This window comes from Parasteatoda tepidariorum, chromosome 3, assembly GCF_043381705.1.
Source record: "Parasteatoda tepidariorum isolate YZ-2023 chromosome 3, CAS_Ptep_4.0, whole genome shotgun sequence".
In the NCBI taxonomy this organism is placed as follows: Eukaryota; Metazoa; Arthropoda; class Arachnida; order Araneae; family Theridiidae; genus Parasteatoda; species Parasteatoda tepidariorum.
The window spans coordinates 85,986,254-86,003,597 of record NC_092206.1 but is presented as its reverse complement, the minus strand read 5'-3'; the positions used below and the strand labels follow the sequence as shown (position 1 = coordinate 86,003,597).

The 17,344-nt window shown below is 28.8% G+C and overlaps 1 protein-coding gene across 2 annotated transcripts in view; it reads left to right on the top strand.

The window, feature by feature from the left end:
• LOC107436844 (cGMP-inhibited 3',5'-cyclic phosphodiesterase 3A) overlaps positions 1-17,344 on the top strand; it is a 286,371-nt gene that overhangs the window by 154,891 nt on the left and 114,136 nt on the right. For both annotated transcript variants that reach the window (XM_071178926.1, XM_016048661.3), the window contains exons 4-5: positions 2,993-3,185; positions 13,370-13,726. In XM_071178926.1, coding sequence (XP_071035027.1) covers positions 2,993-3,185; positions 13,370-13,726 — 550 coding nt within the window. The remainder of the gene's footprint in view (positions 1-2,992; positions 3,186-13,369; positions 13,727-17,344) is intronic.

The window sequence follows — 17,344 nt, the reverse complement described above, 5'->3', positions numbered from 1 at the left end:
TATCAACTATATGTACCAAGTCTTCCCTAGGTGACCAACTGCTCTGACATTTAAATCTTTAAATTTAATTTCAAAATTAAAAATTTAACCAAACCCCAATCAAATTTGCATGAATAAATCATCCATAAGCATTGCAGAATGATTGTAGCAATATGTGAAAAAACAACATGTTATCTTTGCCAGTATTCATAAGTTCTTCTGGAACATTTTAACCTGAAACAATGCAATATGCTTAAAATATTCATAATACAGCTTTACAGAACATAAAATTACATCTATCACATATACATATCAAATGTACATACATATTGCATACATATACATACATATTATTTAAATATTGTAAAAATCATAGTCTACGGGTACCGATATACGGTACAACAAGCATACAATTCTAACTCTTTTAGGCCTAAGAGAAATAAATTACACTATCATTTTTTTTTTAAATAAGCATTTTATCTTACAATAAAATCTGATTACGCATCTACCATAGCTCTATTTTTAAGTGTAAATTCTATGGAGTTAAATTTTACAATCAAATAAATTAAAAAACTAAAAAAATCAAAAAGATTTCTCGAACACATTTCTGGAAAAGCTGATATGATCATCAACCAGCAGGTAACACATGTTGTTACAGGTATAAACTGCATGTACTGAAATCTCTTTAGCCACAAGTGGTGGGTACACTATAAAACATTCCATACCAAATTACGGTATAAATACCGACTTATTGGATGCATCATCCGAAAAAGCTATTTAACCTAAAATTCATTTTTACCGTAAAATATTACACCGCAATGTAAACAGTACTAATATTTAATTAGAGTGATTCAGTGATTTTGCGGTAAATATTACTGTAACAATTATGGTATATCAGATTATTTGTTCCATATCACGTTTAGGTGAAAATGGACTTTACGGTGAAAAGTAACGGTTAAAAAATTAAGGGTAAAAGTAAAAAGTTACGGTAAAAGTAAAAATTTACTGCAAAAAGTAAATTTCTTACTGTGTTGTGACCAAATTTGTTAAGAACGATAAAATGTGATAGAAAACAAAGTCGATAGTGATAAAATAAATATAGATAAACTATTATAAATAGTTATTTATAAAATATATTTGGATAAAAATAATATGGATAATGATAAATAATTTCATAGTCTCCCCTGGTTAATTAAGATGTAAAGTGCTTATCAACCTATAATATATATATATATATATATATATATANTATATATATATATATATTAAATACCTTTTTAAGGAATTAATTCTTCCACCATAGTAATATTTATTTAAGGTTTTCAGGATTTGATTCCTTGCCAGTTTTTCTTTCCCTTTAAAACAGTACTAAGTTTTAACTTCGCCTAATAGTTTTTCTCCCGACGTCTTTTGAGTAGTAAATGTTAAATTACTCAAGTGAAAGACTTAAAATGTCTTAATTAAAAGTCTCCTTACTCATTTCATAAGCAATTCTGGTAGTTCAGACAATTTGAATTTAATATTCTTGACTGCAAGTTTATTTCCTTATGTATTATATTAAACTACGAGTACCATGCTAATATAGAAACAGAACGATAACTGTTATAATTATCTTGAAATAATGCATGATCTAAACAAACTCTTTGAAACGCAAAATGATATGCGTATTCTGTTGTATTATATTAGTTTAATATCAATTTCGAAATTTTTTACAATCCATAGTTTTGGAAGCTTGTTAATGTCTGTTTATGTACTCACTTCATTCAAAATAATAATAAAAATTGAACTCAATTTTATTTGTTGATTTGTGAGTTCTGCATTTAAATTAAGAATACTATAAGTTATTCATTGAAAGAAGAGCGGAATTAAAATATTATCCTTAGCTGTTATGTGAATGAATACCCGAATGAAAGTTTTAAAATTCCTTAATTAAAACAATTTTAAATTATTTTACAAGTAATTCAAGCAGCTCAGACAATTAAAAATTATATTCTTGACTTGCATTTTATTCCCTCGTGTGTAATGTTTTATAACCTTTGCTGTTTTATTCACTAACGTATATCCATAAACAAACCCATTTTAATACATCTAATAGTAAACAAATATATATAATCTGTATAACATATCTATCAAGAGCCTTGGTTTTTCAGGTGGTAGAGCACTTGTCTCCCAAAAAAGGTGACCCTTAGAATTCCAGCGTGGGCGAGTTGATACGAATTCAGCACCCGTCTCGTACCGACCACAGTGATGTAAAGTATTCTCAGTCGTAAACGCATCATGGTTTAGAGTTTTTTTTTTTTCGTTTAGCCAACTATGGGAAGCTTTAGTGCTTTTCCTCTCCATGTAACGAAATTGCGAATTAGTTCCATCAAAAAGCCAGACACGTTGGTAAATTTCGTCCAAATACTTTATCCAGGAGTTCCCTTGACTACGGAATTGAGTTTAAAATCACATGACTACGGAGTTGAACATTGGTAATCATAAGCTCAAAACTGGCTTTTCAACGATGGTAATAAAATATATCTATGAAAAAAACTTCCTTGCTTAACAATAGAGAAAACGGATCTGATTATTTGGTCTGTTGTGAATCTAAGTTTCTTGTAGAAATCACTCCCAGAAATAAATTAATATATACAAATTTTCTACATAAAAATAAATTTATGAGTAATGTTTAGATTTTCATATCTATCATTTACAATAAAGAAATATGTCATATTTCATTAAAATGGATCGATTGAAAGTTTTTTTTATCATAAGTGAAAAACACATTAACAGAAAGATAGTTAAGAACAAGGATTTGACATGTGATAATTCTTAGCTCAAAATTTATATGTTTTTTATTTTATTTCTACTAATATTTTTAGTCAAGAGTTGTTGAACTTTCTCTTATTATTTTTAAACAGTTTAGGTTTTTTTAAAATCAAAGCTCTCTTGTATATTCTTAATTTTTCGATCAAATTTCATACTTTGTTTCAAATCGCTAAGATTTATTTTGTTGTTTACCTTCCTGTAGTCGTTCGCAACATGTATCAATACCAGCGTGTTCCAAAGGTCGTTCCTACTCCACTACTTCAATCCCGTCTAGTGCATTTGGGGGTAGACGGAATTCTCGAGATCGAAAAACAGTATGCAGTCTTCATCCTTTGACATCAGCAGAGATAGAAGCCTTTCATGAAGCTCATTCACAAAGTGAAGATGATTTGCGAGTAAGTGGTGTTTCTATATAAATTATAAATGTTTAGAATAATATTAATTCAGCAGTGGATGAATTGAAATTTGTTGAAAGGAATTAAATATTGAAGCAAATTTTCACCAATTTAATGCAATGTAAGAATGGGTCTCAAGCATTAGCGAGGTAAACATTTCAAGGAAAGATGGTTACTCTACTATAATGTATGTAGGAACAGCTATGTGAATATTTCTGAAATCTCGCGCTCCATTCAGAATTACTAAACTGAGTTGTTGCTTAGCAAACAATTTTTCTTAAATTAAAATAATTTTAACAATTTAAATTTCCCACACATGATAAAAAAGAAAGAAATTAAGAACAGAAATGACAGCATTAAATTAAATACTGTTTCATATAAAATTTGATTTATTCTTAGTTATTTGCTATTAAACAATTATTATTTCAATATATATTATGAAATATTTTGATTTAATTTATCTAAAAAAATGGGCCAAATTTGGAGAAATATTATTTTTGCCTCGAATTTATCCCTAATTGTTTTCAATTTTTTCACGAATTTTTAATTAATTTCAATAATTGTTATATTCCATTCAATTATTAAACTGAATTTAAGCAAGTTTCTTAAGCGTACAAACCGATAGTATTAACGGCACAAACATGGAACCTAGATTGCTTTAAAATGGTGAATGGTTAGCTTAAAAAGTTATAGGTCTCCTTGATTTAATTATTTTGTTATGGCCCTAAGCTGTGAGAATTTCGAATGATTATAAACTCTTTCAGTATTGGACAAAACGTTATCTCTTTCAGTAATCACAAAACGTTAATCGAACAGAGTGTAATATTACCTACACAAACATTGGATCTAGATTGTTCCAAAATGGTGAATGATTTATCTATGGTGAAATGGTAAAGTTATGATAAATAATTAGAGTGCTCCTGGATTGAATTCTCTTATTATAAATTTGAACTATCAATTTTTGGAATTCTTAAAACTATTTCAATGTCTGGCCAATCACAAAATTCAGATCAAGGCTTTCGGTATTAACATTGTAGTTAATTTGCTACAAAATGGTGAAAGATTTACCTAAATAATTTGATTATTCCTGGAGGGGATTCTCTTATTTTTAAACCAATATATAAGATTTTCAAAAGATGAAAGCTCTTTTAAGATTGTTCAAATCGTAATCTACCATGTTGTTGAGGTTTTGTGTATTATATATATATANACTTATATATATAATATCCAAAATGCCATGTTTAAGAGAAGTAGGTGACTAAAAAGATATAACATTTTATGAAAAAGTACCGAATGTATATTTTTTATGTTTACTATATTTAAGGGAATAGTTCTTGGTAAGTTAACTTTACTGTCTACTGAAATTTCTTTTATAGCTTTTCCAAACATAAATAATGCTGTAATTCACTTTGAACGTTCTCTTATTTACATTGCCTGAAAGCATGCAGACTCATTTATTGAAGAGTCCCTATATTTTCGTTCCATTGTTTGCCTATGAAATAAACTTAAGAGACATACCATTGCCCCATCGTCTAAATATTTTTCCCTACATGTCTGCTGAGATCTCAAAATAGGGCATAAAACAAAACTCCATGGGGTTGTTTTTTTGTGCAATAGAGAATGCTGGAATCCTTTTTGAAAATGAATAATATTTTTTTTTCGTTTCATTTTATATTTTTATTAATATTTAATGAGTTTTGAATATTGTCCTTCTTGTCACATGATTGATATAGAATTAACCCGAATGATACAAGGGTCATATTTTCCTGTATATTGAGTAAATTGGTTTTAAAAAAAATTTTTATTTAAAAATAAATTTTAATAGTTAAAATGTGAAAAAATTATATTTTTTTGACGACTTCTTCTCTAAAAAAATTTAAATTATCACTGCAAAAGAAATTTTTATAATGTGTTAATATAAATGCATTAATAACGATAAAAGATTATAAATTTATTTAAAAAAATAACTATTTGAATTTAGATAATGTGTTGGATTAAGTGTCTTATTATTCTTTATGCAATATTTTAGAACAGTAAGCAAGAATTTCATATTTAATTAACTATTATATAAATTAAATACTTAAAAAAATGCTATGAATTCTAAATGTTTGAAATAATATTCAGTTCATTTTTTCTAGTAGAGTGTTTTGTAAATACTTTTGAAAAATCTTTAAAAGTTTAAAAATGATTTACTAGGCTCTAATCTATTGTTCTCTAAAAAGGAAAAGCTATAAAAAAACGCGTGAAAAGAATAGTGTTAATGTTTTTTCCTTCTTTCTTTTAAGGCTAAGAAAAAAAAAATTTGAAAGTCTTACGATTTCAATTGTAACCCATAGTTTTGTAGGTGTAAAAACATGTTCCTCATTATTTTTTATACTGTTTGAGAAGAACTTTGTCAATTATTTTCATTCATGAATCATTATAGTTTGACTTTAGAAATATTCTTGGAATCTATAGTTACTCTTGATAAAAAAAAGTTTTCACAGCTGATATATTTAGGAATCTTTCAAATGATATCATAGATTACTGTAAGCATAATTGGATTATACAGAGAGTAGCAAATTTTGGAAGTTTGAAGTATATGATAAATAAGAATTATTCAGAATAAAACTGTTAAAAAATTCTTATTTAAAAAAATGTATCTGTGCTTGTCAGGAAAACATTATGACATCTTAAACAGCAAAGACCAGACTTAAAAGGGATTGAAAATAAAATATTTCGCTTTGATTCTTACTTATTCCATGATATACAGAGAATTAACTTTCCTATTTAATAATTTCTCCTCTTGCTTAATTGTTAACTATAAAATACGCTTAAGTAGATACTTTAGATAGCAAAACTTTGATGCCTTAACACCAAAATTTAATAAACAGCATAACTAATTGCATGTACGATAAGAATTTTTCTGTTTTTTTTTTAAACGGCTCTGCCTAATGTAAAAATGTACCACAAATCAACTTTATGTTCCAAAATAATTTTTATCAAGTCAAAATAGAAAAAATAATTCTTAGAAGCTATTTTTTGTTAAAGAAATAACTCTTATCTTTATTTTTACAAGCGGTAAATTTATAAAAGCTTTATTTGCTGTTGTTTTAATTCTTAGAAAAAGTACATACTTTAAAACTGAGTAATGATTTGTGTTGTTTTAACTTTACAGTGCCTAATTTTTATTTTCCGTTATTTTATTTTTGCTTCAAATCAAATTTAGTTAATTTTATTGTAAGTAAAATTTTATCTCTGCATTTTCAGAAATCTCTAAAAAACATTTTTCATGTTTTGATAAGATTAATTTTCTATATCTAGCATTGTCATTTAAACTATATACTTTGTAAGAAAATTCTTTTTAAATGCAATATTGTCTAGTATTTAGATATTTTTTATTCTCTTTATGGGAAATAATTTAGTTTTGATTTTTTTAAGTAAATTGTACAAAAATCTAACTACATAAAATTTCTTAGCTTCTAGTAGGGATTTACATATCCTCCTTTTATTTTCTAAAATTACACTTTTCCTTAGATGCTATAACATGAACAATATGAACTTCATACGTTGAGTCTTATGTTTTAATACTTCTAAACTGCCTTGACCAATTAAAAAACATTTTGACTCAAAATAAATAGCATAAAATTATACCTGGCTCCATCAGATACAATTACGGATGTAATAATTTTCTATTAATATAACTTGATATTTTTCGTGTTCTGTATAATACACTCTATAACAAAAAAATCGACGCACCAAGAACGCACTAAGACGCGCAAAATCGATGCTCGATCAGGCTGGAATGATGCCGACTGGGGACGGATAGTCTTTGATGACGAATCCCGCTTCCAACTGTGTCCTGATGATAATCGAAGACGTGTTTGGAGACGCACAGGGCAGAGGGGGGATCCTGCCTTCACTATTACACGCCACACCGGCCCTCAACAAGGCATTATGGTCTGGGGTGCCATTTCCTTTGACAGCCGGACCCCTTTTGTCGTCATTAATAGTACACTTACTGCACAGCGGTACGTCGACGACATCCTATGACCTTTTTTGCTACCGTTCCTCTTGCAGCGCCTTGGGCTGGTTTTTTAGCAGGCAATACCAGACCACATACGGCAAGTGTTGCTATGAACTGTCTGCAATCTTGTCAAACTCTTCCTCGGCCTGCCAGATCACAAGATCTCTCTCCCATCGAGCATGTCTGGGACATGATGGGAAGGCGATTGCATCTGGCACGGAATGTTGATGACCTCGTTCGACAATTGGATCGAATTTGGCAGGAAATACCGCACGAGACCATCCGGGAGCCTTATCGGTCTATGCCACGCCGTGTGGCAGTTTGTATCCAGGCTAGAGGCGCGTCAACACCTTATTGAACTTGTTACTGTAACTCTGCAATAAATTATTCAATTGTTCTCAAATTTTAATCGTTTACTATTCTATACATTGTCTTCCTATCCACCGATTTTCGTTTTAATCGGACAACTCCTTCTTGGTGCGTCGATTTTTTTGTTACAGAGTGTAATTAAAAATTTAACAACACTTCTCAAAAGTCAATTGTCTAAAGCTTAATAAAGTAAGAATCTTTTAATACTTAAAATCTTGAAATAAGAAGCAAGTTGTGACTGCACCTAAAATGAGTTAAAAGTTGAAGCATCTTGAATAAAATTAAGATAACTATCAGAATTAAGTTAACTCTACTAGAATTAAGATTAAATTGAATTATAAAGTCAGTTTTATGAATAGTTTATTTCTTCATTAAAAGCGAAATCAAGAAAAAATTCTTTCAAAAAAAAATGAAATTTTAAAGCACTAAATTAAAAGTTCGAAGCAGATGTCTTCATTTTATTCGCTTTTTTTTATTACAATTCTGATTTTCATGTACTTTTTCTTAATGCTTCATTTCAAAGATTTCACTTTCATTTCAAAAATGTCTTTTTGCAAAAGTTTTTATTTTAAATTAATGCCTCACATAATTCCTTGTTAAAAATGAGTTTTAAATTTTTACTATAAAGTAGTATTTCATTTTAATATCGATTTTGTATTATTGTTTCTTAATGCTTATCTAAATTTTTTCAACGTGTTTTATTATATCTGATTTTTATCTTCGTGATTCACAATCTTGTGTCATTTAAATGTCCATTTTAATTTTTTGTTTAACAGAAATCCTTTAAATTTTATATTATTTCTCGTTTAAATTCCTTTTGAAATTCAAGTTTTAAAACTGTCCCAACTGTCCAATTTTCAGTTTAATTGATTGTATTATATAAATCTTATTCAAATTAATGCTTTATTTGGGTGGTAAAATTATATAAATCTTTATTAAAAATTTTTAAAGGAAAAAAAAACATTATTGAAATTCGCGATTATTCTTTATTCTTTAATTAGTCTTCCAAAAAATATATTTTGTCGGAATGTTTTTCAGAGCTAGTAGACATGGAACTAATTTAAACTGCTGAAATATTATTTAATAGCTATTGTTATGAAATAACTACTTTTCGGATTGGCAAAACTGCAAAACATCTTCAAGTGCAGTTTAATAATGCTTAAATACTATCAATTAAAGCAAAGTTTTAACAGATTCTAAGACCAACAGATTTTAAGTTTTTAATTGTGTTTATCTCACATTTTACACCAACTTTTCACATTTTACACCAACTTGCTTTTTAAAAAAACTTGTCTGTAATTTTTCATGAGTGTTTACGATCATAGCACATATGTCACGAACTACAGACTAAGTGAAAAAAGTGAAATTTGATTTTTTTTCTGCATATTTTTTGTAAAGAGAAGTGAGGAAATTTTTAAAAATTTGTTGTTTTTTTAATCCGTCAATCAGTAGTATATACACTTGATTTCATGATAATAGATCAAGACAAAGTTGATAGTCTTATAAATAAAATCCTCAAAGGAAACTTTTTTTACAGTGTTTAGTGTATATGCAAAAAAATTTCTTATTTTCACCAAAAAATGGCTATATAAAAATAAAATAATAATAATGATATTTTTTGGCCAGTTTAATAAGTTTTTGCATATAATAATACAAACTAGTTTTCTGTAATTTTATATTGATAAATATAAAAATGGTTGAAACTAGTCGGATACCTTAAAAGTACAAATGACTCCATACAGGATAAATGTTTGAGCATGTGGTCAATTCAGATTATTCTGACCACAGACACACCTTGATGTTTAGTATAATAAAATAAATTTGAAAACATTATATTCGGGTTGAAAATAGTTTGATTTTGACTTCAAGATCTTTAAAATTGTATATTCGGGATTAAAATAGTTCGATTTGTTTTCTTATAATTAACAATATATAAAAAATATCAATTGCTTTATTTATCCACATTAACTCCTGGTCATTAAATTTGGGTGGACAATCTTTGAAGATTTTATTAAAAACTTACACATCGAAACTAGTTTGTGTATTATACAAAATCGAGTTAAATGATTAAATATTAGGAAAAAATATTAGACACGCTAAAAATAATAATTTGCAATTTTCCTTTGGGAAATTTATAAAAATGGCATGATTTACTTTTAATTTATTAAGTTATACAAATATTAAACATCAAGAAATTCCATCACATTTTGCAAGGAAATATAATACAATGAAATAATTTTCCTGTCCAGTCTATGATTTTATAAACCCTGCCTTAAAAAAAACCATCAAATTTTTATTAACTCTTTTCAACACGAGTCCTAACACAAAATCGATACTGCACGAAAGCTGTCAATTATTAAGGAAATGATCACGTGCACCCATATTTGTTCTTACAACCCTGTAACTGTCACGAATGAAAGCGAATGTAGTTTACATCATGAAAATCCACATTTAATATTACATTGTATGACACTCATGTCAATAAATCACAGTTGTCAGATTTAATCAGTCAAAAAATTTACCATCACTGCTCTATTCTCTAAAGATAATATTTATACAAGGAATAAATAATATGCATTACATCAAAATATGATTAAATGCTACCGAATTCATTTGTTATCTGCGTTCTTAAAAATTTATTTTATTATCGTCGTATTCATTCTGTTTTTATGATTTCCCTGGAGTTATGACTTGAAATGGTTTTTCAGAAGCTAATTTGCTTTACTTCATTTTATTTTTTTCGTGTTTGTTTATTCAGTTAATATTTTTACTTTATTTTTTCGCTAATATAAAATTTAAAAAGATGTTTCAACCATTATTTTATTTAGGAGCGGAATTATTTTATTAAACGTATTTTAATATTTTTCGAAACTTATTTAACCACTCGTACTAAATTCGTTTTTAATAATTTACTCATGTTAAGCTTCTTCCTACTAGCATAAAATAAAAAAATTGTATATTGAATCAATGTATTTTTTGCGAAGATTTTCCTCATAACTTTTTATCCTTTAAATTATTTTTTAGTCAAAACACAGCTTTCGCTCTGAATCATTTTTATTTGTACTTTATATTTATTATTGCTTAGTTTTCTTTTTTGTTGACATCAAAGTTATTTTTTTTAAATTTATATTTCTTATTTAAAATTGATAATATGTTATTTGTGGTTTGAAAGACATTCATGGAAAATTTAATAATTTTCTAAGAAATAAGCCAAAGATAAAAAGTATAAGTGCAAAATTTAGAACTTAAATTTTACTAGATTTTAAACAACATAACCGTAATTAACATCATACATTATCCCAGACGTCAAATAAAAGAAAGATTAAAAAGTGAAAGTACATTGCTTTATTGAAATTACACACATTTGCAGGCTTCAGTACTCAATTTAGACATATAAACCTTTGTCAAGTGGAAGAACAGATAGAACAATTTGATTTGATTTGTTCATTTACGTCACACTAGAGTTGCACAATGGGCTATTAGCGACGGTCTGGGAAACATCCCTGAGGATGATCCGAAGACATGCCATCACAATTTTGATCCTCTGCAGAGAGGATGGCACCCCCGCTTCGGTAGCCCGACGACCTGCACGCGAAGTCGAGCACTTTACTGTGGAACAGTTTAACGAGGACCAATACAGCACACCCTCGGTCCCTACGCAGACTGATCCAAGTGGTCACCCACCCGCACACTGACTGCAGTCGGTGATGCTTGACTTCGGTGAACTGCTGGGAACCGTGTCTTAACGATCAGTCCACTGCGGGACAGAACAATTTGAAGAAAGATGATGAAGATGATGAAGAAGACTTCCAGGCTGGATTCGAACCAGCTACTTCCACGCCTTGCACAGCATTTATCGGGCGATACCACTCTGCCAGGGAGGTCCCAAACGAAAGAACAAACTTTTGCAATAGTATATATTATATATATACATATTTCATCAATTTGAATTCAGTTCGTTTCAGATAGAGAAGCTTACAGAGTCGACAGGAACAAATGAACTATGGTGCTTAAATGTACAGTGCGCAAAATAAGTACAACCCTGAATAACCTTTGATCTAATGATTAGATTTTCATGTTCTGGGACTCAATCATAAAGGTTTGAAGGGATGATCTGAAATTTGCTAATTAATTAGTAACGAAATTTTAAGTTACGAAATCAGACACAAAAACATACTTTCTCTAAATAAGCATAGCTTTTTTCAACGGATTCGAATTTCTGATCCTCAAAATATAGGGGATTGCCACAATCTGGGAAATAAGATCCCCACACCTTAGTAAGGAGAGCTATCCAAAGTTTGAACCCCTTAATGTTAATTTTACTTTCAGCGTATTTTGCCATATCTAGAGATATTTTTAAGATAAATTAAAAGAATAAGATAAGATAAAAACCCAATTATAAAATTCGTTTATCCAAAGATAATTCCATGCAAAAAGTAAATTTTAGAAAATATATTTATTATTATTTTATTAAATAATGGTCTAAAAAATTTGAATTGCAGGATATACAAATTTTTACATCATTTTAAAATATGCAATGGCAGAATACGAAATTTGGGCGAAAGCTGTCGAATCGAATTTTAAAGAAGTCGTATTAAAATTCAATTTCTCCCGAACTATTCAACTGATTTCCTTCAAATTTGGTATTTTGCCATGTAAAATTTTATGCTCTAAAGTGATATAAAAATTGTATACCTTACAATTCAAAAAATTTTCGACTAGTAATAACTAAAATAACAAAAAAATAAGTATTTACTAAAATTTGTTTTCAGAATGGAATTGCCTTTGGTTAAAGAAATTCTATAATTGTGCGCAAAATTTTTTCAATTCGATAAAAAAGTTCTCGAGATTTTGCGAAATACACAGAAGCAAAAAATAACATTAAGGTTTCCAATTTTTGATTTGCTTGTCTGGCCAAATGATGTTGACCATAATCCCTAGGTTGAGCTATCCTTTATATTTTGGGGGTAAGAAATCCGAATCTGTTAAACAAAAGGTATGTTTATTAAGATTCTCGTTTTTTTGTCTGATTTCGTAACTTGAAATATTGTCTGCACTAATTAATTAGCATCTTTGAAGTCACCCTCTCGAACTCTTAAGAATGAGTTTTAGAACGTGAAGATCCGATCATTAGATCAAAAGTTATTCAGGGTGATCCTTTTTTTTATTTTTTGTTTATTTACTTATTTTGGTTTGTTGCATGTTGTATATTTCTAATTCCACCACAGAATGTTTGGTCCTTGAACGCAGTTTGTCATTAATTCTATCACAGAATTCAGTCTTTGAACCTAGTTGTCTTTGATTCCAACTCAGAATTTTGATCCTTGAACTTGTCGTTGATTTCATCTCAAAATTTTCAGTTCTTCAATAGCAGTTTTGAGCAGTTTCTGTTAAAGCTTTAACAAATAGTAATTATTCTAGACGTTTGTTACACTTTTGAAATATATTATTATGTTTAGATAGATTCTAAACCACTAAAACCTCATTCTGAAAAGTAATGTTACGATCAAATGAAAGATACTTACTTCTATTCAAAAGTAATAAAACTGACTCTTCAGTTAGAAACACCGTTAATTAGTGAATTTCAAACATCAAACAACTTCAAGGGCTTGCTTAAACAATTTTCGTCAACTGTAGAAAATACTTTTGTTCGATAGATAATTTAAGAGCTTTTCGCAAGCCTTTGATCCCATCTCCAGGGGTAAAGTAAAGCAAAACCAAAATTAACATCTTTCCTTCTGTGCAATTATTTTAGATTTGTTACAATCCCCATTCCTTAAAACCTTGTTTCTTTTATTTATTTTAAAAGATCTTTCAACGGAGAATTGTGATAAGAGGTGAGACGGATGCTGAGACGACAGAAGACGATGAGGAAGGAGGACAGACTCTTCCGCCTCTACCCTGCATCCGTAAAGCCTTGAGAGGTGAGGGAATCATCTCTTCGGATTATGAGAGCAGCAATGAATCTCCTGTCAGCAGCGAGAACAATGACCTCCTCTCTGTTGACAGCCACTTACCGAAGTCCCTAGCAGTTCAGACAGCCAATCAAGACATCAACCGGTGCACTTTATGCGGAGGAAAGACGAAACACGGTGTCACCATCGAAACTTCTTCTAAGAGTCCGATTGTGGAAGAGACTTCTCCCAAAATACCAGATATCAGAGAAGTAAGTGTGCCACACTATATAATATAAATTATATGATATCGAGACACATCATACACTAAGAAAAAAAAAGTATTGCCGGAAATCCTGGAAAATTGTAGAATTTAGCGTGTTTCTGGCTCTATGTGAACACCAAAAAGCTCGATCATTTTTACAGGCGAGCTTTGGTAATGATTTTGGAAACTTTAACAATAAAATATTGTTTTGTAAAATGTTTGAAAATTTGATAAATGCTGAAAAATTTCGTAATTTTATCATGATACCTTAGAACATGGCATAAAAGGTATTTATTTGGCTAAATTTAATTTTCAGTTTTGTATTCTTACAAAATGTGTGATAATAAGAACTATAATTTGGAAAACCGAAATTACCGGTAAACATTTTGAATATATGAACGAGAAAATTACTAAAGGAATGGTTTAAATATCGTATATTTTAATTTTGTTACCAGAATTATATTTTTTTCACCAAAACTGTTTTACCACAGAGTACGGATTTCTTACCAGAATTATTTTCTCTATGTATTATGACTGTATATACCGTAATTGTATTCATCACGATTAAGATTAAAACCATATTTCCTCAAATACTCCTTAGAAAATTGTGATGCATTTTGGCAGGATTTGAAATAAATAAATTGCAAGAGTGAGTTAGGATTTGTCACACGAAGGCAATTATTAACCACAACGCAAATTGCTATATATCTAATCAGCTATTTATGTGAGTGTGTTTTTTAATAAAACTAAATATCGTTACCGCATTTTCGTATTGAAATGAGACTATGCAGACAATATGGAGCATATTAAATTTAAAATGTTTTATTAAATGCCCTTTTAAAATTGTCCACGTAAAATCGTGAAGCTTTCGAGTTACTATGAAAATAAGCAAAACGCAAAAGAAGATTGGAAGTTGTTAGGGATTGGCAGTGTATAATGAAGCATGTAATAAATAATAATCAGTCAGCCAATAAGATTTATTTCGCTAATGAAAGTAAATATTGTTGCAAAACGTTAATTTTGTAAATAATTGTGTGTTAATGTACGTTACAACGGTATGACTCGCTCGTCAAGTATATTAATATAAATGCAACCCTACCTCTAAATGCCCATTCAAATGCTTCGCAGAATATCATAGCGGTATGAGTTAAATTGGAAATAAGTAAGATACAGAATAAAGTTGAAAATATGCAAATGAAGTTTATGTTTATTCAACCAGCCAATAGTGATATATTTTTCAAAGAAGCAAAATGTTATTACTATACTTTCATTGCTCAATGTGACTTTACAAAATGGCAAAAAAAAACTCTCATAGAGTAAATTGAAATGTAAAACACTCTATAAAATCCTCTTCATAAACTACGTAGAACATTGTGTTCTTCAAGTTACATTCGAAACAAATTGAAATGATGCGAAAATTGACAATTCTCAAATGGAATGTAAGATCCATCAAAGTTTTCGTTTATCAGTAAACGTATAGTAGTTTTTTCCTTACTTAGTTGCTTAGACTAGTTGACGTTACCATTCTTTACTTACGCAATCAATTTTACGAATTAAATTAATTGCATGTCAGGCGTTTAAAGTGATTTATCGAAATTAAAATGAGTCAATTCTTGAAAAGTAGATAGTATTACCTATACTATATTGAAATGAAATGTTTGTAAGAATAAGGAAAGTTATATACCAAGTAGATAGTTTTATGCATACAATATTGAAATTAAATGTTTGTAAGAATAAGAAAAGTATATACCAAGTAGATAGTTTTATGTATACAATATTGAAATTAAATTTTTGTAAGAATAAGAAAAGTATATACTAAGTAGATAGTTTTAAGTCTACAATATTGGAAATAAAAATTTATAAGAATAAGGAAAGTATATACTAAATAGATAGTTTTATGTGTACAATATTGAAAATAAATGTTTGTAAGAATAAGGAAAGTACATACTATACGTTGTGGTACTAGATGTTAAGTAAGAATTGACATCTTAGATCAAAATATTTGTTCTTATACGTCTCAACAGCAAATAAAATATTTTTGATGCGCTTCTAAAGTTTTACATGCGTGAAATTTACGCTTACTCGAGCAAAGTTTTTTAAACAAAAATAATGCATAACATAATCACTGTTAAAAAAATGTATGGTATTGAACATTTGGATTATTTTAATACATGGACACTTAACATCTCAGAACAACCAATATCATTTTTTTAAAAGAATAATTAGTAAATAAATATAAAAGTGTTTTGCACTAGCAAAGTTTTATAATTTAGGTAGATGATATTCTGAAACTAGATAACCATATTTTTATATGCAAAATTCAATTTTTAATAGTAGTAATATGTAAGATAATTTTTATTTTTAACAACAATATTACTTAATAATTTAATAAGGCAATAGCTGACGCTAACAATAGTCCCCGCTTACCTGTATCTCAATATGAAATAAATCTAAAATAAAAATGAATTCGAATATTCTTGAAAACGTGATTATAATCTCACATAATACCCTTTTATTATTTTCAATGTTCTCCTCTAAACGGGCTCCAGTTGCATTCCATGTCAAGTGAAACAGGACATTCGTAAAAAATGAAATTCCTCGCTTCAATGGAAGATCTTTAGAAATAGAACATTCATTTTATTCGAAGTTTTCAGTTTAGGGAGTCTTCTGTTTTTATTATTCTTATGTCTGACTGATAGTAAATGAGTTCCTAAACGTTCTTTTCTTTGTTTTGTGTCGTCGATACTTAAAAGACTGAAAGACAAAAAAAAGAAGAAAAAAATTGCCTGAAACAGGCTATATTTTCCGAAGCGAAATAAGAATAAGTTTGCCTTCGGGTGTTCAAAATCATAAGATTTAGTATTCACATTTCTACATTCACACTTCAAGCTAAGGGAAAAATGGGAAAAATATTCAGAGAAACTTGAATATCGCATAGAAAAAATTTTCAAGGGGGATTGAATTCTTTGTTCCAGAACTTCTGATCTCATTTTACTTTCTATGTTTCCAGGAGGCTTCAAATGGTGCGAACTATTTTTTGTCCTTTTTAAAAAAAAATCCAAAAAAAAGCAGAAATATTCCTTTACTCCATTTCAACGAATAAAATGTGAGAATAATACTTTTCGATATGTTATTTTTGAGTTTAGCATTTCAATTTTAACACTTCTGCAGAAAGAGATCGTATATTACTTCATATTTTTTACGTTTTCTGATATATTAAAGTAACAATATATTAAAGAAACGTACGATCTATAAAATGTATGATACAAGTTATATTCCTGTAACTTTAATGGAATAAATTACTTTAAAAAGCAATAATGCTTAAAAAATATGACGAGTTTTTCATTTTAACAAATACTTCTTTTTGTTATTTTTAAAACTCGTTTATTTCAGAAATACATAAGGCAACAAAAAAAACTTTTTGGTGCACTGTTTGTCGTATGTCACATCTAGTATGTCGTTGATTCCATCATAGAATTTTTCGTCCTTGAACATAGTTTGTCGTTGATTCCACCACAAAATATTTTGTCCTTGAACTTAGTTTATCGTTGATTCCACCACAGAATTCAGTCGTTGAGCCTAGTTTGTCGTTCATTCCACCACAAAACGTTTGGTTCTCGAACCT